This window comes from Heptranchias perlo, chromosome 2 (genome assembly GCF_035084215.1).
Source record: "Heptranchias perlo isolate sHepPer1 chromosome 2, sHepPer1.hap1, whole genome shotgun sequence".
Taxonomy (NCBI): domain Eukaryota; kingdom Metazoa; phylum Chordata; class Chondrichthyes; order Hexanchiformes; family Hexanchidae; genus Heptranchias; species Heptranchias perlo.
The window spans coordinates 148,492,768-148,520,335 of NC_090326.1; the positions used below are offsets into that span (position 1 = coordinate 148,492,768).

Below are 27,568 nucleotides of genomic sequence, written 5' to 3' on the forward strand. Positions count from 1 at the left end.
CCCCACGCCTCCACTACTTGCCTTCAAACAGCCACCTAACCTCACAGACCATCGATCGCAGCAAATTACCCAGCTTTCAGGAGAACAGCGTCCACGACACCACACAACCCCGCCACGGCAACCTCTGCAAGACATGCCAGATCATCGACACAGATACCACCATCACACAAGAGGACACCACCCACCAGGTACATGGTTCATACTCCTGTGACTCGGCCAACGTTGTCTACCTCATACGTCGCAGGAAAGGATGCCCCGGAGCATGGTACATTGGCGAGACCATGCAGACACTGTGACAACGGATGAACGGACACCGCACAACAATCGCCAGACAGGAGGGTTCCCTCCCAGTCGGGGAACACTTCAGCAGTCAAGGACATTCAGCCTCCGATCTTCGGGTAAGCATTCTCCAAGGTGGCCTTCGAGACACACGACAACCCAAAATCGTCAGCAGAAATTGATAGCCAAGTTCCGCACCCATGAGGACGGCCTCAACCGGGATCTTGAGTTCATGTCACACTACATGTAACCTCACCTGACGTAGAGTCATCCAGACTCAAGTCGTTGTTGGCTTGTTCTCCATACACAGATGCGGCCGGACCTGCTGCGATTTCCAGCAAAAAAAAGTTATCTGTTTTTAATACAAACCCCAGCATCTGCTACATTTGACCCCTGGTGACCCCACCTCAGTATTCTTGGATGTAATGTTTCCCTGACTAACCTGTTTGAACACCATTCACTTCTTTGATTGCTGTGATTATCTCTCTGCCGAGGTGTGATAAAGGGCAGTTAGAAAGATTATCTGTAATCACCAGACATTGTTCTCTGACTATATATGCTGTGCCTTTATGCAACTCTTCTCTTCACCTGACGAAGGAGCAAAGCTCCGAAAGCTTGTGATTTCAAATAAAGCTGTTGGACGATAACCTGGTGTCGCGCAACTCCTTACACTTATTATTTTAATCCTACATCAATGACCTGGGTGCAGAAACCAACTGCAGACTTGTTAAAGTTGTAGAAAACACTAAGATAGGGACTGCAGTAGAGAAAGAGAATGCAGGTCAGAATTTCCGAGAAGGTTTTAGATCTGTTATGCAGATAGCAAATAAAAAAGCAAATAGAATGATGGGACATATAGCTAGAAAGTGGAGTACAAGTCTAGGGAGAATATGCTTGGCTTCATAATGCACTTGTCACTTAGAATACTATGTCATGAGTAAGGGAAGAATAATTATCTCTAGTACTCCAATTTTGAGTGATCTGTATTGATAGAATCATAGAAAGGTTATACCACGGAAGGAGGCCATTCGGCCCATTAAGTCCACGGCAGCTTGATGCAAGAGCAATCCAGCTGGTCTCACTCCCCCGCCCTATCCCCGTAGCCCTGCAATTTTTTTCCTTTCAAGTACTTATCCAGTTCCCTTTTGAAGGCCATGATTGAATCTGCTTCTGCCCCCACCACCCCCTTGGGCTTTGCATTCAAGATCCTAACCACTCACTGCGTAAAAAAGTTTTTCCTCATGTCACCATTGGTTCTTTTGCCAATCACCTTAAATCTATGTCCTCTGGTTCTTGACCCTTCCGCCAATGGGAACAGTTTCTCCCCATCTACTCTGTCTGGACCCTTCATGATTTTAAATACCTCTATCAAATCTCCTCGCAACTGTCTCTGTTCCAAGGAGAACAACGCCAGCTTCTCAGTCTGTCCACATAACTAAAGTCCCTCATCCCTGGAATCATTCTAGTAAATCTCTTCTGCACCCTCTCTAAGGCCTTCACATCTTTCTTAAAGCATGGGGCCCAGAACTGGACACAATACTCCAGCTGTGGCTAAACTATTGTTTTATAAAGGCTCATCATGACTTCCTTACTTTTGTACTCTATGCCTCTATTTATAAAACCCAGGCTCCTGTATGATCTTTTAACCGCTGTCTCAACCTGCCCTGCCACCTTCAACGATTTGTGTACATATACCCCCAGTTCTCTCTGTTCCTGTACCCCTATTAGAGTTTCGCTCTTTAGTTTATATTGCCTCACATTTTTCTGCAATAAATTTCATCTGCCACCTGTCCGCCCATGCCACCAGCCTGTCCATATCCTCTTGAAGTCCATCACTATCCTCCTCTCTGTTATTCCATGGGCCGCAATCTCGATAAGCCTATCATGCGGCACTTTATCAAATGCCTTTTGAAAGTCCATAAACACCTACCCTCTCTGTCAACTCATCAAAAAACTATCAAGTTAGTTAAACATGATTTGCCTGTAACAAATCCGTGCTGGCTTTTTCTAATCAATCCTCACTTGTCCAAGTGACTGCTAATTCTGTCCCAGATTATCGTTTCTAAAAGTTTCCCCACCACCGAGGTTAAACTGACAGGCCTATAGTTGCTGGGCTTATCCTTAAACCCTTTTTTGATCAAGGGTATAACATTTGCAATTCTCTAGTCCTCTAAGGATGTTTGGAAGATTATGGCTAGTACCTCCCTTACTTCCCTCAGTAACCTAGGATGCATCCCATCCGGACCGGGTGACTTATCTACTTTAAGTACAGCTAGCCTTTCTAGTACCTGCTCTATCAATTTTTAGCCCATCCAGTATCTCAACTGCATCTTCCTTTACTGAGACTCTGGCAGCATCTTCTTCCTTAGTAAAATACTCATTTAGTACCTCGGCCATGCCCTCTGCCTCACATGGCAACATCAACCAGTACACATTATAAAGAATAAATGGCTGGCAGATACAAACAGTTAAATCTTGTAGTGTTACCATTCTTAAAGTGCTTGTGTTTCAGAGTTGAAGTTTAGGATACAATATATTACATATATATCTCTGTGTAGAGTTTCACAACACACAGGACTGTGGTAAACTGGATTTGCACCATTTTGCACGATAGTTTTAACCACTGCCCAAAGTTGTCTTTACCTTGCTACTGAGTGTTGAGTGGTACATTTAAATGACCAACTGTCTCAGTCTAGTGCGCCAGAAATTAAAACATTGTTTACTTGTTCTAGTTGAGGTAATGAGTTTTCATTATACAGGCTCTTTTGAAATTGATGTCTGCAGTTAGTGTTTCCAAATTTAGTGTTAATATTCCTTTTGTAAAGGGCTTCATTACAATAGTGCCTACACTTCAAAAGTATTTCATAGAAACATAGAAAATAGGAGCAAGAATAGGCCATTCAGCCCTTCGGGCCTGCTCCGCCATTCAAAATGATCATGGCTGATCGTCTAACTCAGTACCCTGTTCCCGCTTTTTCCCCCATATCCCTTGATCCCTTTAGCATTAAGGACATCCTTCCTCAGATAAGGAGACCAAAACTGCACACAATACTCCACATATGGTCTCACCATGTCCCAAAGTGTTTCACAGGCAATCATGAGGTCATGAATGATGCGATATAAATGAAAGATTCTTTTTTTCAAATTAATATTAATGTTATCTGACATCTTTACCAGTTAAAATCAGCAGCTACACTACAAACATAAATCAAAACAAATGCGTTTTCAAGTTAATACATTTAAAACTGTTGGCAATATCCCAAACATAATTTCAGCAGTGAATTTCACTTTTTTTTGAATGATAAGTTTATAGAAATGAAAAAATCGTAACTCCTGATACAAATATGTCTCCAAGATTTATGAAGAAAGCCACTGGTTTTTACATTGGCAAGATTAAATTGGGGAGGGGTCAAAGTGGAAAAGGACTTCTCTGCAAAGTAATCTCCTGCATCTAAACAAAATCAGTGCTCCCTGAAACAGTTTAATACCATCAGTGCTACCATTTTTATATAGTAATGCACAGGAACAGAAAAGACCATAACAGTCCATCTGGCTGGTCCCAGTCCCAATTTCCATAGGTTTATTTTTATACCACACGCATAACAGGAGATACTCAATTGGTTACTTACACACCGCTTTCCCTGCAGCAACCATCATACCACAGATCAAGGACAATTAGCATCACTTACATTATAGCCAAAAGAAAAATAAAGTTCAAGAATATAAAATTTACTTTAAAAAAAATTATGTTCATTCTTGCCATTTTCCAGCTTATGCCAGCTCCTATATTTGCTTCTTATTCCACAAGCTGACAGCTTTCTTCCATCAGCAGAATCCTGGCCAACATTTATCCCTCGATCAACATCAATAAAATAAAACAAATTACCTGGTCATTTATCTTACTGCTGTTTGTGAGAACTTGCTGTACCACAAATTGGCTACTGAATATCCCTACATTACAACACTTCAGAAGCACTTCATTCGCTATGAAGCACTTATTTTACTTGTGCATCCCCAATTTTCATCATTCCACCATTGGCCGCCATGCCTTTAGCTGCCTAGGCCCTACGCTCTGGAATTCCCTCCCTAAACCTCTCCCCCTCCACCCTTCTCTCCTCCTTTAAGTCGCTCCTTAAAACCCATCTATTTCACCAAGCTTTTGGTCACCTGTTCTAGTATCTATGTGGCTCGGTGTCAAATTTTGTCTGATGATGCTCCTGTGAAGTGTCTTGGGACCTTTTTATGTTGAAGACGTTATATGAATGCAAGTTGTTATGTCCTATTTACTCCACACCTGCTGCACTAGTTTACTTCTTTCAAAACACTTCAATCTGGTCTCGTTCAAGGGTGTCAAACATATGGTCCATGGGCCGGATCCAGCCCGCAGAGTTCCCATGAGTCTTCATTTATCTTGCTGGAGTGACACCCTGGCCAAGCTTGCTGGGCTTATAACAAGTTGAAATCACTTACACGACCCTCCCCTATTTAATAGCCATAACGGCCAAGACCTGGTAATCGCGTCAGCCACTGTTGGTCTGACCCAATTTTTCAATATATCCTAACACTGACCACATCTTGCAACACGTTTCAACATCTTGTAATATTGATCCCTGATTTTTAATTTCTATAGTGACAAGTGGTCCCCATCTTTATCCAAGAAGAGAAAGGTAGATAAAGAGTGCCATGCATTTCAACAGAAATGGAGAATTTCGTATTTCTTTGTGGACATGAATGGAAAGCCCACGTGCTTGATTTGTAAGCAACAGGTAGCTGTAGTGAATGAATACAACATTTGAAGACACTGTTAAGGAAACCATGGTGAGAAATATGATCAATACCCAGAAGTTATGTGAAGATAAATTTTCTGAAATACCACAGCTGTTGGAAAAGCAACAATCAATATTTACTAATGCTCACCATGTGAAGCAGCTACAGCGAGCCATGTGATTGTCCATGTAATAGCTGTTATCAGAACCATTCTCTGAGGGAGAATTTTTGAAGAACTGTATGCTAAAAGCTGCAGAAACACAGTGTCCAGATCCAGATAAACCGCATGTTTTTACAAATATCAGCTACTCAAAAAACACCATCGCTGAAAGAATCAATGATTTAGCTGATAATTTGAACAGTCAACCTTGGGACAAAGCAAAGTCCTCTGCTGTTTTTTGAATTGCAATTGATGATAGACTGCAGAAGCTGGGGTTATTCTCATTAGAGCAGAGAAGATTTGATAGACGTATTCAAAATCATGACGTGTTTAGACATAGTAAATAGAGAGAAACTGTTCTCATTGGCGAAAGGGCAGAGACAGATTTAAGGCAAAAGAACCAAAGGCGATATGAGGAAAAACTTTTTTTTTTACGCAGTAAGTGGTTAGCATCTGGAATGCATCGTCTGAGGGGGTGGAGGAGGCAGATTCAATCATGACTTTCAAAAAATTGGCTAAGTACTTCAAGGGAAAAAATTTTCAAGGCTACGGGGAAAGATCGGGGGAGTGGGAACATAGGAACAGGAGTGGGCCATTCAGCCCCTCGTGCCTGCTCCGCCATTTGATAAGATCATGGCTGATCTGTGATCTAGCTCCATATACCTGCCTTTGGCCCATATCCCTTAATACCTTTGATTGCCAAAAAGCTATCTTATCTCACATTTAAATTTAGCAATTGAGCTAGTATCAATTGCCATTTGCAGAAGAGAGTTCCAAACTTCTACCACCCTTTGTGTGTAGAAATGTTTTCTAATCGCGCTCCTGAAAGGTCTGCCTCTAATTTTTAAGACTGTGCCTCCTACTCCTAGAATCCCCAACCAGCGGAAATAGTTTCTCTCTATCCACCCTATCCGTTCCCCTTAATATCTTATAAACTTCAATCAGATCAGCCCTTAACCTTCGAAACTCCAGAGAATACAACCCCAATTTGTGTAATCTCTCCTCGTAACTTAACCCTTGAAGTCCGGATATCATTCTAGTAAACCTACACTGCACTCCCTCCAAGGCCAATATGTCCTTCCAAAGGTGCGGTGCCCAGAACTGCTCACAGTACTCCATACCAGGTTATAGTCCAACTGTTTTATTTGAAAATCACAAGCTTTCGGAGGCTTTCTCTGGAGAAAGCCTCCGAAAGCTTGTGATTTTCAAATAAAACAGTTGGACTATAACCTGGTGTTGTAAGATTCCTTACATTTGTCAACCCCAGTCCATCACCGGCATGTCCACATCACAGTACCCCAGGTGCGGTCTAACCAGGGTTTTGTATAGCTGCAACATAACTTCTGCCGCCTTCTACTCTTGTCCTCTAGATATAAGGGCCAGCATTCCATTAGCGTTATTGATTATTTTCTGCACCTGTTCATGACACTTCAATGATCTATGTACCTGAACCCCTAAGTCCCTTTGGAATCCACTGTTTTTAAACTTTTTACCATTTAGAAAGTACCCTGTTCTATCCTTTTTTGAACCAAAGTGGATGACCTCACATTTGTCTACATTGAATTCCATTTGCCACAATTTTGCTCATTCACCTAATCTATCAATATCCCTTTGTAATTTTATGTTTTCATCTACACTGCTTACAATGCCACCAATCTTTGTGTCATTGGCAAACTTAGATATGACACTTTCTATGCCTTCATCTAAGTCATTAATAAATATTGTGAATAATTGAGGCCCCAAGACAGATCCCTGCGGGACCCCACTAGTCACATCCTGCCAATGTGAATACTTACCCATTATCCTACTTTCTGTCGCCTTTCGCTCAGCCAATTTCCAAACCAAGTCCGTACTTTTCCCTCGATTCCATGGGCTTCTAACTTAGCTAACAGTCTCTTATGTGGGACCTCATCAAATGCCTTCTGGAAGTCCATATAAATAACATCCATTGACATTCTCCTGTCCACTACTTTAGTCACGTCTTCAAAAAATTCAATCAGGTTTGTCAGGCACGACCTACCTTTCATAAATCCATGCTGGCTCTGCCTGATTAACTGAAAATTCTCGAGGTGTTCAGTCACCCTATCCTTAATTATAGACTCCAGCAATTTCCCCACAACAGACGTTAGGCTAACTGGTCTAAAATTCCCTGGTTTCCCTCTCTCTCCTTTCTTAAAAAGCGGAGTGACATGTGCAATTTTCCAATCTAGAGGGACAGTTCCTGAATCTACAGAACTTTGAAAGATTATAGTTCGGGCATCTGCAATGTGCTCACCTACTTCCTTTAAAACCCTGGGATGGAAACCATCTGGTCCTGGGGATTTGTCACTCTTTAGTGCTATTATTTTCTTCATTACTGTTGCTTTACTTATGTTAATTTTATCGAGTCCCTGTCCCCGATTCAATATTAGTTTTCTTGGGATTTCCGGCATGCTATCCTCTTTTTCTACTGTAAATACTGATGCAAAGTAATTATTCAACATGTCCGCCATTTCCCCATTGTCAACAGACTAGCTGGATTGCTATCGCAGAGAGTCAGCATGGGTTAGTCAGGCCGAATGGCCTCCTTCTGTGCTGTAACCATTCTATGAAAGCCCTGATGTAACTGCCATGGCTCAGTTAGCAGTGTTCATTCATTTGGTTGATGAGAGCACGTGCATTACAGAGGAGCTTGTAGAATTAGTGCCAATGAGAGACATAACAGCAAATGACTCCAACAACTTTGTAGGAACTCTGGACAAATTGGATGTGGGTTGGACAAGAGTGGAGATTCTGGCCAGCCTCAATGATGGGCAAAAAAGCTGGAGTCGTGGCAAATTTGATGGCCAAATTGCAAACTATCCACCCAAACCACCAGTTTCGTTGTTTTCATGGCATTTTACATCAAGAAGCTCTGAATAGTAAAACTTTGAAATAATCCTATGGATTGTTTATTTGAAGTGCAGGTCTCAATCACTGGCAGTTTAGCCTCTGTTGGAAGAATGTGAAATTCACTGGATTGAAATATCACACTACTGCTGGGGAGATGTGTTGAAACACTTTTTTGAATTGCATGGGGAAATCCAAGTTTACTTGGATCAGAAAGGGAAAGAAGTTACTGAATTACAGGACAATGAATGGCTTTAAGACCTGGCTTTCATGGTAGATATTACGGAGCACCTGAACTTGCTCAATAGAAAAATGCAGTTGCGCAACTTCGTGACAAATTACTATGAGAACATTCGCATCTTTGAGAATAAGCTTCAGATGTGGGACAAGCAACTTTCCCAGAGTAATTAGACACATTTTTCCACCTTGAAATTACTACATGACACTGTTGGGATTCAATGTGATAGTGCCACAGAACAGTACATCAGCAAAACTACTGAACTGAGAATGGAATTTCAAGAATGATTCCTGACTTCAAGAACCACGAAGTAGAGTTTGCAATTTTCAGCACACCATTTTCTGTCAATATGTATGATGTGCCAGAGGAGTTCCAACTGCAGTGTGACACTCTATTGAAGGACAAGTTTTCTGATATTGGTATTACCAAGGTTGATGAATTCCTGACAACAAATTATCCCAAACTGAAGATCTTTGCATCAAGAATTCTTTCCAAATTTTGGACCACGTACGTGTGTGAATACGTATGCGGCGTCATGAATATTAACAAGTCTAAACCAAATTCTCAACTTCGTGACACAAACCTGAACTTGATACTCTAGATAGCTTCAGCCCAGTCAGTTGATGCAATGGTTCAAGCTGTGAGATGCCAGGTATTGGGGAGCAGCAGTAGCAGTAAATAAAATCCAAATATAAGTATCAATATGATTTATCTTAATTTCTATTTTAATAACTTTAACTGAATGTGGCCCATGCCAAGTGCCTGGACATTGGATCAGGTTCGCATATAAAATGAGTTCGACACCCCTGGTCTAGTTGCCATGCTGCTGTATTGTTGGTTTCTTTCAGTGAACCATTAATGAAGTTAATCTGGATCGAGATGCCATAGCACTTGACCTGTCACCACTGTGGAACATGTTAGCCCTGCTCATCATCATAGCTCACATGCAAACAAAGATAAATCATTATGTTAACACCCAGTCCCAGAGTGATACATTTATACCTGACCAAACAAAATCCCAAATTTGTCACTCAGGTTATCTCGTTGGATCAAAGAGTTTATAATGTAATATCGTACCAGCAAGTTACCTGTATCCTTCTTAGTTGGAAGGTTACAGAGCACTCAGGAAAACCAACACTGCAGCATAATGGTACTACTCTGCCTTAGAAACTGCATTTTCTAAGTAGAGCACTGATTACAAGCAGCAGGAACTATCAAAGAAAAAAAAATATGGAGCTTAACATAGTGTCCACTGTTACTGCGTAAGAATTAGGAATCAGAGACAATACAAGACTTCTTGATAGTGAAAAATTATTTATAGGCAGGCATGGGGCCATTAATGGCATTTGTATAGGAAAGTAATATCAATCTATGGAAGTTACTTCATGATGACAAGTGATTTTTAATTCTGTTGGTTATGTATCCACATATAATGGAACTTTTAACTTAATTCAATGCAAGAATAAAGATATAGTCACAATATAAACACTTACTGCAAAAATTGGTAGAAATTTATCAGGTGGATACTTTTCATTAAGTCAATGTTTGTTGTTCATTCACAAAGGGTTAAAGGCATTTAAAGCAAAAACTGCCTGTACAGCAAAGCGAAACCACTATCCTACTACTAGAGCTCAATTATTCTGGTCAATTAGTCAATTTTATCTGCATTTCTCCATCAAGTTTCTATCTTTTACGAGAAATATGTTCTCTACTGGTCAATGCAGTCGATTTATCATTCTAGTGGCTGCCATTTAAGTAAATGAAAAAGGCCAAACAAACACAGCCATATGTGCTTCAACAGTACTTTCACACTAATTGGGTTTATTCCATATGGAGTCAAGTGGCATTAAACAAATCATACACACATTGTTATCTGCTTGTTTCACACTGTACTGCTAGCTGAACTATATTCAAAATTCAAGTTGTTTAAGGCTTAGTTGCTCTAACAAGAAAGTACCTCAGAACCTGGAGTACACTCATGAAAACTACCCAATGCTACTAAAAATGAAAGTAAAATTTCAGTTCATTATAAAGCAATTCACAAGAATGGATTTACGAATCTACATTTTACTAATTCAGTATCTTTAAACCAAAGTGAAAAATCTTCCAAAATCAGACTACAAGGAACTTGCAATAATAAATGAACACCATATCAAGACTGGACATTTTTGTTTCACAAGATCAAACGATAGATATGGATAAGGATTCGGCCCATTCCAACTCATCCATTCAGGAAAAATCCTACAACTCCATTATTACAGCATCTAACTGTTTCTTAAATGATTCCAAGGGTTTTACATCAATTACACTACCCATTCTGTATGCTGATCACTTGCTATGTGATGAACAGCTTGCATTTATACAGTGCCTTGAATGTAGAAAAAGGACCCAAGGTGCTTCACAGGCATAATCAGACAAGAATGGATGCAGAGCAAGAGAAAGAGCTATCCAGAGGTGGGTTTTAAAGAAGACGGTTGGGGGTGGGGGGGGGGGGGGGGGGGGGGGGAGGGGGGAGAAAAGTAATTTTAGAGCAAAGGGTCACCAATGGTGAGGCAAAGGGAAGGGGATGCACAAGAAGCCACAGTCAGGGGAACACAGCTGGAGGAAATTACAGAAATAGAGAGGGGCAACCCCATAAAGCGATTTCAAATTGGAGGCATTGGGGGCCAATGCAGGTTTGTAAAGATAGGAGTGATGGATAAGCGGGAGTCCTAGAACACGCATCCTTGTCTTACGGTTAGGCCCTGACACAGTTTTCCAGATTTACTGTCTTAGAATCATAAAAACCACGAGTTCCCTCCTTAGTTACCTACTTTGAAGGTTGAAAAGCCCAAATTTCTCAAATCTATCTTTCTTAATTCATTCCTGAGGATAAGGATCAGTCTCATGACTCTTCTCTGCACTGCTTCTTGAGTCTTAGTAACCAGAACTAGATACATCAAGGTATGGTCTGACCACAGCAGTGCATAGGTTAAGCACAACTTTCTCTGACTACTGTTTTTTCTATCTAGTGCTGTTTTGGCTATATAGTTCAGCATTATATTTGCACTATCCATTGATGCTCCACAGTGACTAGACTTTCATGCACCCCCTCTGTCAAAATCCCTAGATTATTTCAACTTCATCCTATGCTATTTCAACATCATTCATGTGTCAGTCATCTTTTCATCCTATGTGCAAAATGTTACATTTACCTGTACCAAGTTTCATCTAAGACCCAATGCTGTTTTTCTACCCCTCATAGTTTTTCATGGTGATGAAGTTATAATAAAATACAAAGATACTAAGCCAATAAATTAAAAATAAAAACCCACAAATGCTGAAAGCAGAATATGCTGGAAATGCACAGTTAGCCGTGAGCACTGAGGGATAAAGCGCTAATATTTAGGGTTGATATCCTTCATCAGATCAGTTCTGATGAAGGGTTTCTCTCTGAAAAATTAATCTGTCTTTTCAAATACTGACAGACCTGCTGTGTACTGCCAGCATTTTCTGTTTTTAATCCAAGTAAATCCCAGATTCTAAACAAAATATGTACAGGAGAAACTTGGAATATTGTGTACAGTTCTGGTCACCCTATTATAGAAAGGATATTATTAAACTAGAAAGAGTGCAGAAAAGATTTACTCGGATGCTACCGGGACTTGATGGTTTGACTTATAGGGAGAGGTTGGATAGACTGAGACTTTTTTCCCTGGAGAGTAGGAGGTTAAGGGGTGATCTTATAGAAGTCTATAAAATAATGAGGGGCATAGATAAGGTAGATAGCCAAAATCTTTTCCCAAAGGTAGGGGAGTCTATAACGAGGGGGCATAGATTTAAGGTGAGAGGGGAGAGATGCAAAAGGGTCCAGAGGGGCAATTTTTTCACTCAAAGGGTGGTGAGTGTCTGGAACGAGCTGCCAGAGGCAGTAGTAGAGGCGGGTACAATTTTGTCTTTTAAAAAGCATTTGGACAGTTACATGGGTAAGATGGGTATAGAGGGATATGGGCCAAGTGCAGGCAATTGGGACTAGCTTAGTGGTATAAACTGGGCGACATGGACATGTTGGGCCAAACGGCCTGTTTCCATGTTGTAAACTTCTATGATTCTATGATTCTAAACAGTTTGTGTTGTTTTCTACTTGACAACATATTTATAGGTAATACTTCCTTTTGATGAAAACAGTGACAGCAGTTGCTGCAGTCCTGTATTGACTAAGCAGTGAATATTGCAATAAACTTCTTAGTTTAAAGAGATAAATACTGACAACATAAATTAACTTAAGTAAAAGGAAGGCAATTACCATCTAGTGTTGACTGCAATGGTCCTATCCTGCCCATTCGGCGCATCCTCCAGACATGTCTAGCTGAGGGTACATACAGCTGTGTGACCTAGTATTAAGAGTAAGTAATCATTATAACCTTTGTGGATTTTAAAACAGCAACTTTACAATCTATATCTTTATTTTAAATGCCTCACAACATTTCAAGAAATCAGTTTTTCTGTAAAGAACAAAATGGCACATCAAATAATCAATTCAGTATTGACAAATGAAGTGACTGCAAAATGAAAGCAATTAAGATAAGTAATGCATTACTTTGAGTGTATTTCAAGATTTTTTCCAGCTTGTTTAAATTTCAACTACATTGTTCAGTATGGTCTTGCCTGTAACATTATTTCTTGGTCAGGTGAGTGTCTGACACATAAGGAAACAAAGCACCAGGGCCCAACAGGATGAATCCTAGGATCTGAAATTACCATGGCTCTTGAAATTATATTTTAGGGCTCAGAGTGTGGATGTGTACTAGAAAACTGGAGAGTGTATTATCCATAGTACCTATTTTTAAAAGGGGAGCCAGATTAATGAAGGTAATTATACGCCAGTTAGTTTAACATTTGTGGTAGAGAAGGTTTGAGAGTCTCTAATTAAGGATAAAATTACCAAATAACTAGAGAGAAAATAGTAAGAAGTAGCCAGCACTGATTTCAAAAGCAGCAATTGCATTTGACAAACCACATAGAATTCTTTGAGGAGGTAACAGACGTGGTAGATGCGGTAAATGCAGTGGATGTAGTATACATGGACTTTAAAAAAGCAAGGTAAAAGAAAGACTTGCATTTATATAGTGCCTTTCACGACCTCAGGACGTCCCAAAGCGCTTTACAGCCAATTAAGTACTTTTGAAGTGTAGTCGCTGTTGTAATGTAGAATAAGGAACCATACAGGAGATTACTGGAGAAAATTAAAAGGTATGGAATTGGGGGAGGACAACAAGTTAAAAATTGGTTAGAAGGAAGGAGTGAGTATGAGTTAAAGGTAGTTTTACAAAGTGGCTAGAAGTGGGTAGTTGTATCCCACACAGTTCAGTTCTGGGGCCACTTTTGTTCGCTGTGTATATTGATGATTTGGATAAAGGCCTAAATGGAGTGGTGTTGAAATTTACAGATGGTACCAAAATAGGAGTTATAGTTAATTCTTTAGAAGGCCAAAGGAAACTGCAAAGACGGAGGAATGGGCTAAAAAAGTGGAATTCAATGATAGGTCAATGAAGAAAAAGGGAATGAAGGGATATGGGAACCAAAATTGTAAATGTGATTAGGACTCACTCTTCACACGGAGAGTAAAAACACAGGCTGGGTGGGCCAAATAGCCTGTTTCTTTGTTGTAACTGCTATGGTAAGGTTCCCACTGAATGTGCAGCTAAAACCAGCTTACCCATTAAGGCATTGTTTTGCAGGGTTATCTGGAGCCAAGTGGGAAGAATTGCAGTCTCCAGTGACAGGTGTACTGTTTTCATTAGTGAACTAGAGTGACTGGTCAATCATTGATAGTGCTCTGGAGTACTGCTATCGGGCCTGGATCAGTCTGCCACAGAGATTTGATTTTAGTCTGAACTTCGAGCGTCAGGCACATCTTGAAGTGACCTAATTCACAAAACCTGATTATGCGTATATTATTTATTAACCTCTAAAGTAATACAGAAGAGTTGTTACAAAAAAACAAAAATTGCATTCCAGAAAGTCACTTCATCTCCCATACATCCAGATGAGAAAAACACACCTTATCTGCTCTGATGTTAACTTGATCAGAAAGCCAGTGATCAGGAGGACAAAACTGCCTTCTTGTGTCTCTCGACTTCAGCATTTTCACTAAATTAGAGATCACCTTTATGAAAGAAACAAACAAATGACTTAAATAATAGCATTTTGCAATACATTGATATGCTGGACAGGTAACTTGGGGCTTATTTCACTTGCACACCTTTCTTGTTACTCCTTCACGAAGTGCAGAAAAAATCTGATTGCAAGGAACACATTAATTGAGGAGTTGAGAGTGCATGGTAACAGCAGAATGCTGATCAGGCAGTTTATGAAGGCTATCTATTTCAAGATTAAATTATACACAATCACTGCATGCTAACTTTTCTCAACCAATTTTCTTCTCTTTTCTCTCAAAGGTGCGAACACTTGCTGGGGAACAATGCAACGCCCACCAGCAGCTTTTGGCACCTTACCCAAATGGCCTTCCTTCTTGTGACAGCAGGTTATCTTCCTTCTCCCTCCTTGCCCCCAATTGAGCATCATAACCTAAGCCTGCTCCTATCCACCAAATGTTCACACTCGCCCTTTCCAGCAGCCAAAAGCAAGAAAATGGTTGATTTCCCCTTCCCCAGTTAAGTAATGCTGACACTAATTGTAGTGCCTCCTATGCTGAGATTTGGTAATTCTACACAGACTGGAGATCGAGCCTGAGATTATCAAATGGGTGTATAGTTTAGTATCAGTGTACCCACTAACCCATTAAGGTACATAGCTTTTAAAATGAATTTTAAAAACTTGAACTTTTTTTAACGTAATTGTTTCTACCCCCTATTGATTTTAAGCCCCCCCCCCCACCAACAAATAGATTTCCCATGTAAACTGTAATGCAATACAGCAATGTGACACTCATTATTTGAGAAGCAGTGATTCAGCTGAAATGAAATTCTACTCCCAATGTATGTAATTTAACACAAAACTCAATAATCAAGAGAAATCTTTTGGTCAGTCACCTGCTATAGCAAATGAAAATTAATGAATGGTTGCAGTCAGCTGTTAGTAACATCAGATTCATTGTAGATAGCATCTCAGAAATAACAGTTTTCTCAACGGTACAAAGGAAACACACATGCCATCATAACTGCTTGTCACCATAAACAAATAGAAAAATATTGAATATTGTACGTGGTATGGCTTTTAAGTTTTTTTAATGCTGCATCTGAAAAGAGGATTTGAGTCAACACCGACGTCACATTTCTTTTGTTAGATGGCTACCTTATTTTACAAAACAAAAATCTTTTGCTGAAGAACACAGCTAACTTTGGGACTACATCTTGGATACATTGGTGTATTTTGGTTGCCAAATTATGTACTGTGTCAACTTATTTTAGCCAGATTGGTGTTAGAGGAGCAAGAACTGTAACCTCAGTACTCCTGCTTTGGTAGGGGAAACAAAGACAGCCGAAGACGCTGAGTTAAAATCCTAGTATTTTGTGCCAACCACCCATTATGAGAATATCAGCAACATGAGGACTGCTGCAACTGTTCAAGAAGATCAGCCATCACATTCTCAGAGTAACTAAGGGTGTAGTAACTAAGGGTGGGTAATAAATGCAGCCTTGCCAGCATCGCCCACATCCCAAGAACAAATAAATTCCCACTTCTGATCAGTATCCAGTGACCCCTGCTGGAAATTTCAGGTGAGGACAAGGCAAGGCTCAACTCTGATGCCATCCTCCGTAGAAAAATAGCCTGACGACACGATCCTCAGACATGAAGAATGGCTACTTTGGCAAAGTAGTAGGGCTTCTGGTGTCTGTGGAACTATACCCCAACATTCGTGCCTCAAAGTGGGGGCGGGGGGGGGGGGGGGAAGAGACGGAAGAAAAATCTCAAGCTAAAGCAGTAGCAACTAATTAAGAGTACAGACAAACAGATAGACACAGATAGTTAAAAACCCAGTTGAGAATTTCAGATAATTTATACAACAGTGCTGACAAAAATCATCTAAACCCGCGGCACTGAATCTCACTCACTCCTTGGTATGTATTATTTTACAAAAAGCTGCAGCCGAGCTGCTGGGGAATGATTGTTCTGCAGTGCCTGCTGTGCTCAGTTAGCAGAATTTTGCTATTTACAGAAGGGCATTTGAACCTTCTATGATACAATTACTGAAGGATCACACTAATTATGAGCAAAATCACTTTTTATTTTATTTAACTGTATAATAGGGATATTCGCAAAACAGTACACATAAAAATATGCTACCATCTTTTGGTTAAGCAAGCATTGAGCATCATGGAGAGTAATGTGCTGACATTATGCTGAAAGAGACCCAGTTGTTCAGATGGTGTTCGTCAGCCAATGTATGAGTCAGCTGCCCAGATAATAAACTAAAAATAAATTTCAGTGCTTGTTTTCTTTTTCCAATAAGGTCAACAGTCTTGCATTGGGCAGGATTTGAAATACACCACCAAGTGTGTATTTATGACTGCCTTTTGTGATTAATTCTCATATAGTAAGAATCAACTGTTTAAATTCTAACTCAATTACATTTGATCAATCCTAGCACTGTAATGAAACCAAAATAAAATGAAAAAAAAATACTAAAACTATATAGAACTTAATCCCCAAAAATACAATTGTTCTCAACTTCCAAAAATTGTATTTTGGGAGATAATGTTAATTTAGATTCTTTATTGCCCACAAAAAATGGATAACTTGTGACAGGCTCGAAAGTTACTGTTGTAAATGAATAAGATTTGAATTTTGAACACTACTTTAAAGCAAACCATTGGATGAAAAGCAACTTTTTAACGGGTAGCTCAAACGCCATACATGGTAGGAACTAGTTATGGTCAGGATATTGTTAAAAACAAGACATGCTTAAATTTGGAGAAAAGAAATAATAACTTATTACTACTCCAATTAATTCTGATTTGGATATTACCATAGCAGTCTGTCATTTAAACCGTTTAAATGACAAATGGCTCAAATTGTCTGTAAATGCCTGACCATATCAATTAGCAAGTGACTGCTTATTTCAGCATCTCTGCAAAAAGAACACATATGGTGCGCGTTTACAGCAAGTACCAAGAGTCTGTCCAAGTGATCTTCAAGCTGATTTGAATGATAACTATAAAATTTAACAGAACAGCTTGCTCCTGAGCAGAAAGCAGCATTAAGTTCGGAAGCAGCTGTAAATCAAATTGAACTCTGACTTAATTACTACAAATAAATTGACTAAAATTAGTCAAAAACAAGAAGTTATTTTGCCAATGATTCACCGGCCTTCCCAATTATAATTTTAAATTTACTAATATATTAACACTGTATTCATCTCAATCAAAACATCATCAGTTACTATCCCTGCCAGTACTAACAGCTTTCTTTAAGTGCAATACATTATAAAGAATAAGCTGATTGGTTTGAATAGCAGCTATCCCTGACTTGTAGAATGAATAAGCATTCCTTAATTAGCCCATCAGGTTAAGTGCAGGCATTAATGGGTGCCTGCAAAACTCCAGCATGACATCTCTTTCCAAACACGGCCAAGCAGAATCTTCCATTAGCAATATTAATACAAGCTTAGTTGATCATTTTCATTCAATTAACTTCTTTCAATTAAATAGATAGCTTTGTTCTGATCCGACAAAAGAAGCAATAAAAGAATAGAAGAGATAGTTGATGACTTGCACTGAACATTAGTGTGTTATGGATCACTGGGAAAAAAAAACTATAAATCTAATCTTCAATTTGGGAAATGCATTTCTTTTATGCTAACTGTAAGTGAGCAGCTTCAGATGACTACTGTGTTTCCTGTTCCCTGTCATTTACAAACTTTTTTCCAATGAAAGTTCACAAACTATTTGTGACATTTACAGCTAGCATTATAGAATCCAACAATGAGGTGGCCCAATTACAATTTTACACCTTATTTCACTTCTTTCACTATTGTCTCATCTTTTCTTGTTCTCAATTACTGATTATCCTGCAACCCTCATCCAATTGAAGCATGCAGTAGGTGGGTACAGGTTGTTAGGTACCGATTCTGTCCTGTAGATTGAGTGTACAGCGAAAGGGCAAAGTGGGCCAAATAGCAACTTCATGTAGGAAAGTAGCATTGAGAAACAGTCATTCTGCCCATCCAGCCCACTATGTCACCCCACTTCAATTTCAAGGCCTGCAGTGACCATTTTTCATTCAGTCCAAGCCACATAATTTGTGTTGCGATCAAATTAGTGTACCCAGCATCTGCTGTATTACTGCTTGTATATGGCTCAAAAGAGAGCTCAGACAAAAATCCAGTGGGCCAGCAGATTAAAACAGTAAGTTGTTGACACACGGATCAGGAATGTTCCTCGGTCTCTGCTGATCTCAACCAGAGTGGTAGTATGGCAGCATTTAAGTTTGCAGTTGCTATCCAGCAAACCAGCACTGGAAGCGCACCTGTGAGAATATACGACGACAGGCGTGGAATCAGCTGTAATATAAAAGCCTAAAAACACTCACCATCAAGACCATACATGAAGTGTGGTTTCAAAGGCCACCTGGGTAAAGTACCAGAGCCTTTGAAACCACACCCTAGCAAGGAGCCTTCAAGAGAGTAAAGGAGACGGATGTGAAAATTGGTGGATATAGAAAGAAAATAAAATACAAGCTCAGAAAAGCCAATGATCCATTCTGTGGGATTCTTGTATCCTACCTTCAAATCATGTATTCTTGATATCAATGGCTGTGAGCCATCAAGGAAGTACTGCCTCTGCGCGCGCACAGTCATTACCAGCAAAATGGTACTTTAGGCCAGAATGCATTGGTTCCTTCCATTTTTTTGGAAAAAACTAGCAAGATTGAAGCATGGAATGTTCCAAATTGAATCATGTCCACACCACAAGAAAACAGAAGGTTCTGTTCTTCTAAAGCCAACATTCCTAAATTTCAATTAAATCCCAGAGACTAGCACAAGAAGTCCTGCTGATTCACAAAACACTGGATACAATCAGTATTGTAAAGGCACAATTAACTCTGCTGGTAAGTGAATCTTGTCTTTTGTTCTGGTTCTTTCAAGAAAAGAACTCTACCTTCCTTTCAGGGGCAGGCTTCTGACTGGGCAGGTGGCAGGGCAAACTATTTTAAACATAATGTCAGGAAATTCTTTAAGAGTGGTCTTAGAAATTTCCATTATCGCCTTCACTTGCCACCTCAATCCCTTTAAAGAAAGGTTCACTGAAAATTAGATGTTTAACCTAAAATCAACAGGGAAACAGAGAATTTTGAACCAGTTCTATGCAAAAAAGGATTCCATGGGCTGCAAGCCACACCACCACACACAAACATCAACGGCAAATTGCTGTACCCACGTTAGTCCACACTGCCAAGGGCATAATCCTGGATAGCACTGATGTACTAACTGGTGTTATCCAATGACAAACCTAACCCAATGAATTTGATAAACTGCAATCTTCCTCTGAAGTCCTCTTCTCCCATATATCTAACTTTTCAGATTATTTTTCTTGAATTCATAGGCTTTTGCCTCAGATGGGTGTATTTTATCCTTAACTTGAATATCACAGAAGAATCCGTAAAAAGCAAAGAACAGCTTCCTCTGTGTTGAAAGGATCAGTCAAACCTTCGTGGAAATACAGATGGGTATTGGCAGAGCAAAACAAGAAAGCCATCTGGCTATTGGCAAGAGCCTCGCTCGAGGCATAGGTGTTCAGACATAAAGGCCTGATTTGCAGCCAATATGAGCACAGTTGTCATCAAAAGAAATGCATCCAGAATATAAGATACACAAGATGTTCCTCTACGTGAAGGGTGTTATGTATGAAGAAGTTGTTGGTGTCATCTTCTCCCCCTCTCTTGTTTTGCATGGTATTTCTCCTTGGATGGTTCAAGATATTGTTTAACAATTTGAGCGTCATCTGCATCAATTGACTCATGATGAATGAGTGATCAGACCCTCCTAATTGGTCTTCTGTGTGATGGGACAATGCCAAATATAATGCATTCTCCATTCTCAATCAATGCAATGGCCAAGGACTGGATCTATAACAAACCATCACATTCCAGTTGAGGTCTTGCATTCTGTGGAGCTGGTATCAAAACCTTGAGGAAATTTTTGGAAGCGGTTCTGGGTTGATAATTTGTCCCAACGTTACAGAACCAGCATTGGTGAAGCCAGTGGCAGCCAAACATAGCAAATCTGTACAGCATAAACAGGGAAGTCAGAAATGCTTATAAATATTGCTACTTGCACCTGGCTGTCACTTTTATTCAAGACCAATGTCCTGTATGCTGAGAATTGACAAGAAAAATATGTTCAAAAACAATTTCTAGCTCTCTAGTGTGCATCAATCATTGGAAAAAAACCAATACCAACGCTATATTTTTAAAAATCTCTATTCTCGATTTTCTCTCTCTTCAACCAACAGTTCCTATTTGTTTCAGACTTTCTCTCCTTGGTTGCGCTCTTCAAATTTAGGTCTGATCAGTTCCAGGCTACCTCTCTGCAGTTTCTAGCCATCATCTGATTTAGCACTGTTTTTCTCAATTGCCTCCATTTTTGTTTCACCACACTCCAGTGAGTTCAACACAGTTTCCAATCGGAGTGTGTGTTTTGTATATAAAATACCAAATAAAAAGTCTTGCCATTGATTAAAGATTTATGGTAGTTGGAGAAAAATTAAAATTCTAAAATAGTTGGTCTTATCCATAGGTCTCCCTAAACCACATCTACATTCACCCTCCATTTAGCATTTCGGTGTAGAGTATCCTAATATTATTTTATTTTAAAATTTAAATCCGTTATTAAACAAATAAAAAGAGCCAAAGATTATTTTTTAAATTAATGGTTGATATTTCAGGACCTGAGCACATAATTTGAGCTGAGATTTAAAAGTGCAGTACTGAGGAGGTTGTGCAGTCAAAGATGTAATTCTGCAGAAGGTTAAACCAAGGATCTGTCGGACTGCTCTGATAGAAATTAAAGATTCCAAGGCACTAGTTGAAGCAGCACAGGGATTTTTCCTGCTACCCTAGCCAACATTCTTATCTCAACCTACACCACCAAAAACTGATTATCTAGTCATTCATTGCTGCTTGTGGGGCCTTACTGTGTGCAAAATGACTACCAAAAAGGTGTCATTCTTTCATCTATATTGAGTGAATGTACATTATAGAAAGTTTCACCAACGTTTAAGAAATTATTGAAGTTGCTTTTTTAAAGCTTAATCTTCAGTGTGGTGCTTCAGTTTTAAAATCTTAGAAATTTAATTTAAAATGTAGAAAGGTTATATTTGTAAACTAATTTACCACTTTATGTATGATGTGGATTTATTCTATATTACACAAGATTTTTATTACATGATTATAGAAAATAAATCTATCCTAAAATATTTAATTTCACAAAAGAAAAAATGTTGTTTCCACACAAATAACAAAATACCACTTTACACTGAGTATTTAATACATCTTGGCATCTCCAAGATAAAATCATTTAATGGATGTCCTTAAATTAGTGTGTAGAATTATCAGATTGGATGCGGTATACAATTTCATAATGATGCTTGATGAATGCACCAATTAAGCAGTGGAAAAGAATTTAACTATAATGAGTACTTAAATATTCATCATGTTCCAATCTCTAAAACAGAACATAAATCTTTAAGGATTTTATTTTACAGCAGTAAAATAGAATTATATAGTGACATTTTACAAACTATATCTTTTAGAATAAATGCTTGAGAGAACCTTCACACAGCAGTGTTATGCGTTATTTCAAAATAAAAAAATTATTGAACATGTTTTATAAATACATGAAGAGCAAGAGGATAACTAAGGAAAGAGTAGGGCCTATTAGAGACCAAAAAGATAACCTATGTGTGGAGGCGGAAGATGTGGGTATGGTTCTTAATGAATACTTTGCGTCTGTCTTCACAAAAGAGGGGGATGATGCAGACATTGTAGTTAAGGAGGAGGAGTGTGAAATATTGGATGGGAAAAACAGTGAGAGGAAGTAATCGGGGTTTAGCATCTTTGAAAGTAGATAAATTGCCAGGCCCGGATGAGATGTCTCCCAAGCTGTTAAGAGGAGCAACGGAGGAAATAGCAGTGCCTCTGACCAGAATTTTCAAATCCTCCCTGGCTGCAGGCGTGGTGCCAGAGGATTGGAGGACTGCTAACGTTGTGCCATTGCTTAAAAAAGGGAGAAAGAGATAGACCAAGTAATTATAGGCCAGTCAGTCTAACCTCGGTGGTGGGCAAAGTTTTGGAATCAATTCTGAGGGACAGCATAAATCATCAGTTAGAAAGGCACGGATCAATCAAGGATGGTCAGCATGGATTTAAGGGAAGGTATATCTGACTAACCTGACTGAATTTTTTGAGGTGGTAATAAGAGGGTCGATGAGGGTAACGCATTTGATGTAGCGTACATGGATTTTAGCAAGGCTTTTGACAAGGTCCCACATGGCAGACTGGTCAAAAAAGTAAAAGCCCATGGGATCCAAGAGAAAGTGACAAGTTGGACCCAAAATTGGCTAAGTGACAGGAAGAAAACAGTTATGGTTGACGGGTGTTTTTGTGACTGGAAGGCTGTTTCCAGTGGGGTCCCGCAAGGCCCGGTACTAGGTCCCTTGCTTTTTGAGGTAAATATTAAATGATTTGGACTTGAATGTGGGGGGCTTTATCAAGAAGTTTGCAGATGATACAAAAATTGGCCATGTGGTTGATGAGGAGGAAAGCTGTAGACTACAGGAAGATATCAATGGACTGGTCAGGTGGGCAGAAAAGTGGCAAATGGAATTCAATCCAGAGAAGTATGAGGTAATGCATTTGGGGAGAGCAAACAAGGCAAGGAAGTATACAATAAATGGGAGGATACTGAGAGGTGTAGAGGAACAAAGGGACCTTGGAGTGCATGTCCACAGATCCCTGAAGGTAGCAGGACAGGTAGATAAGGTGGTTAAAAAGGCATACGGGATACTTTCCTTTATTAGCCGAGGCACAGAATAGAAGAGTAGAGAATTTATGCTAGAACTGTGTAAAACATTAGTTAGGCCACAGCTTGAGTACTGCATACAGTTCTGGTCACATTACAGAAAGATGTGGTTGCACTAGAGAGGGTACAGAGGAGATTTACGAAGATGTTGCCAGGACTGGAGAATTTTAGCTATGAGAAATGATTGGATAGGCTGGGGTTGTTTTCTTTGGAACAGAGAAGGCTGAGGGGAGATTTAATTGAGGTATATAAAATTATGACAGGACTAGATAGAGTGGATAGGGAGGCTTACTTCCCTTAGCAGAGGGGTCAGTGACCGGGGGCATAGATTTAAAGTAATTAATAGAAGGATTAGAGGGGGAGCTGAGGAGAAATTTTTTGACCCAGAGGGAGGCGGGGGTCTGGAACTCACTGCCTGAAAGGTGCGAGAGGCAGAAACCCTCAACTTATTTAAAAAGTACTTGGATGTGCCCTTGAAGTGCCGTAACCTACAAGCCTATGGACCAAGTGCTAGAAAGTGGGATTAAGCTGGATAGCTCTTTTTCGGCCGGCATGGACGCGATAGGCCAAATGGCCTCCTTCTGTACCGTAACTTTCTATGATTCTAAGATAACAAGTATGTTAAAATTATGAATATTCCTGATCTAACTTTTTATAAATTGCTAATAATGGACGAGAAAAATATCACTGGAAATAGCAGGTACATTTTCAGTTCCAGGTTTAGAATAAAAGGTGGTCTTTTATTTTTGCTTGTAAATAAACATTTGCAGGGTATCAGAATATGTTGTATGAACATTATAGCACAGTGTTGATATGCATCAGATACAATATAATTAGTAGCATATAATTGAGTATCTTGCGAATGATCCAGGCAGGTTAGTTCACACAATCTGTTAGTTTACACAGATTGTATAGTCTTCCCCCCCACCTATTTCAAAGTGTAGAAAACGAGACATCACTAAACTTAAGAACCAGACTGTAGCATCATGTGTTAACTAAGTGTTATTTACTTCAAATGTCACCATGGCTTTCCAAGAGGACAAAGGACCAGATAGATAACTCAAGTTTCAGAGCAGAAGCTCTTCCACAGCAAACATCCTTTGTGGTGAAATTCAATGGGCAGGAATAATCTAGTTTGGGAAGATGATCTTTGCATAATGACTACTGACAGCTATTGCTTTAACATCAATCGTCATGAACACTGATAAAAGTTTTAAAGAAGTGTGTTGAAAAAGAAATAATAGGTTACAGATTAAGCTTTAAAAAAATAGCAATTTACTAATTTCCTAAACACTGGTACCACTTTCCACCAACATGCATCCACTCAGAATAGATGCAATAATGACACAGAATCAAATCAAAATTTATTTTTGTACTTTTTACATAAATGCATTTTGGTTCTTAATTAGGGAGTTCCTACCTTCAACCAATGGGGAAGGCAATCCTGCTCTGTAACTGGTTAACAGAAGATACACATCAGAAATGAAAGTCAGATCACCCTTTCAATTTCCCTCTTTCACAGTGAAGGCATCTTGCCCCACTACACAATACCAACAGATGAAGAACTTGAGAGTCAAGCATTCAATGGTGCAGCATATTCATGTGCTAACCGTCGTGCCATCAGCCATCTCCAATGGCAATTTGATAATGAATGCATCAAGACAAAATAAAATGTTTTAACACTAATTTCAAACTGTGGGTTTAAGATTTAATTGAGAGTAAATTAGAAACTGCAATATAAACACGTAGGGAGTGTTATTTACAAGTTTCTACTCTCCAACACACAATGTACCTTAAAAAGCTGAATCCATCTTTTTCTCTCAGCTTCTATTCGTTGTTGCATTTCTGCATTGGTTCGGACACCAATGCTCTTAAATGCTACTATGTACTCCTCCCGAACCTCTGGTTTGGTTTCTGGATATGCCAAATGAATTATTCCAAGGCAAGCATCCCGAAGACATCGGGATAACGTCACTAACTCTCTTAAAGTGAACGGCATCATTGTTGGCGGCTGCTGACCCACACCTAAGGAAGCAGAAATGTAACATTATTGTGATTCATCCCTTATGTTTTTACTTCCAGCAAACAAGCCTACATCATCTTTTAGTTGTGTTTCTAGGTCAATTACCTAATGACATTCATTTTTTAATCTTTACGGGATTATTCAATGTAATTCAACTTGTATAAACTGCAAAACCATTTTACTGCATCAATTTATTGTATATTCTCTTCTCTAACAAACTTAATTAGAAAATCTATTCCTCTTAATTTGAAGTTGCTAATTCCAATAATTTAAACTTTTTTTTTTTAAAAGTGCAAAAGTGATTCTGAATTATAAGTGTATATATTTACATCTTCTGCAATGATGAATATCAAAAGCAAATACTACAGATACGAGCACTCTCACCTCAGAATCAGAAGGTTGTGGGATCATGCCCCACTATTGATTTGAGCACATAAATTTAGACTGAAACTTCAGTCTAGTACTACGGGAATCCTGCATTCTCAGACATGCAGTCTTTCAGATGAAACGTTAGACCAAGACGCCCACCAATCAGGTGGGTGTAAAAAAATCCCACAGTACTAGTCAAAAGAGGCCAAATATCACGATCAACATGCCTCACCAAAAACAGATTAGTTTGCCATGCACTTGTGCACAGATTGACCACCATGTATGCCTACATAATAACAGAACTTGCACTTCAATAAGGAGCCCATTGGTTGTAAATTGATTTGGAGAACCCAAAGGGCAATAAGGCACTACATAACTGCAAGTAGTTCTTCATTTTTAAAAAACTGTACAAAGTGCATTTTTGGCACCAATTTTCTCCCCTCATGTGAAGGCATCAACTCTTTGTAAGCATACAGTTCACAGACACCAAGCACTTGCCTTATCTCAGCTAGCCATTCTTCACATGCTAGCCTAAACAACGAGTGTTCGCAGGCTGTTTGACAAGTGAGCATTAAATCCGAGCTCAGCCCTGTTCTCCCCTAACATGCTTACAAAAGCACACTTCCAATCTGGGCCACTGATGGCAATTAATAATGAGAGCCCAAGCAGATTACCCTCTCCCTGACCCAGGGGTGCTGAGTCCAATCGAAGTGTTCCTACCTCCACCTCAGCTGGGATCAACTAACAACACAGATCAGAAATCAGACCAGGAACAAAGTACATTTTGATTGAACCATAGAAAATTCTACTGTCTTTTAAATGAATGAAAAATTCTACTGGTGTACAAGGATGCAGACTACCATAAAAATGTACACCAAGTGCAAAATTATTCATACCAACCAAATGCAATAGTTCCGCTCTCCCTTTTGGTAGTTTATTGGAAGAATACATATTTCACAATACAGCAATAACTCTGGTTCCAGATATATATCATTAGCTTAAATATTATTTCTATCTTCAATGCTTAACATTCTAATTCAAGTTTATAAAGTCAGCTGAAGCTCTTTTGTGGCTTGTAGTCTGAAGACCGTCTTATACCTAGAGCTGAACATTTTTAATGCACACATTATAGAGCCAAAGTACCCTCACAAAACCAAGTCATCTCCTTCACAGCAATAACTGAGCTTTTATTTCGTAAATTGAAGACTACAGAGAGTTCAGGCGGAGAGGAACTGGGTAAGCACCAGACAGGAACAGGCAGGAATCCCCTGGGAGTGTGGTACTCACATTCAATGTTGAATACCAATGAGGGTGATGACAGGGAGGAGTGCAGTCAGGAGCAAATCCACAGCACTGTGGGAGACTCAGCTGCACAGGGGGGCCACAAGAGTATGTAGAAATGCAGTTGTTATAAGGGATTCGATAGTCAGGGATAGACAGCTGTTTTTGCAACTACAAACGTGAGTCCCAAATGGTGCGTTGCTCCCCTGGTGTCAGGGTTAAGGATATCACTGAACGGGCGCATAACATTCTGCGAGGGGAAGGGGGAACAGCCAGAAGTCGTGGTCTATGTTGGAACAAATGACATAGGAAGGAAAAAGGTTAAGGTCCTTCGGAAAGTGTTTCAGAAGCTAGGAAAAAAATTGAAGAACAGGACCTCAAATGGTGGTGATCTCTGGATTACTCCCAGTGCCACGTGCCAGTGAGTACAGAAACAGGAACATAGTGCAAGTGAATGGCTGGAGAAATGGTGCAAGAGGGAGGGCTTCAGATTCCTGGGGCATCAGGACCAGTTCGGGGGCAGGAGGGACCTGTACAAGCCAGGTGGGTTGAACCTGAACA

At 39.6% G+C, this 27,568-nt stretch overlaps 1 protein-coding gene across 2 annotated transcripts in view; it reads right to left on the bottom strand.

Moving 5' to 3' along the window:
- Window positions 1–27,568, bottom strand: part of ube3c (ubiquitin protein ligase E3C) — a 199,220-nt gene that overhangs the window by 78,528 nt on the left and 93,124 nt on the right. For both annotated transcript variants that reach the window (XM_068008212.1, XM_068008216.1), the window contains exons 14-16: window positions 25,127–25,359; window positions 14,356–14,460; window positions 12,598–12,685 (exon numbers count right to left, since the gene is read on the bottom strand). In XM_068008212.1, the coding sequence (XP_067864313.1) occupies window positions 12,598–12,685; window positions 14,356–14,460; window positions 25,127–25,359 (426 nt within the window). The remainder of the gene's footprint in view (window positions 1–12,597; window positions 12,686–14,355; window positions 14,461–25,126; window positions 25,360–27,568) is intronic.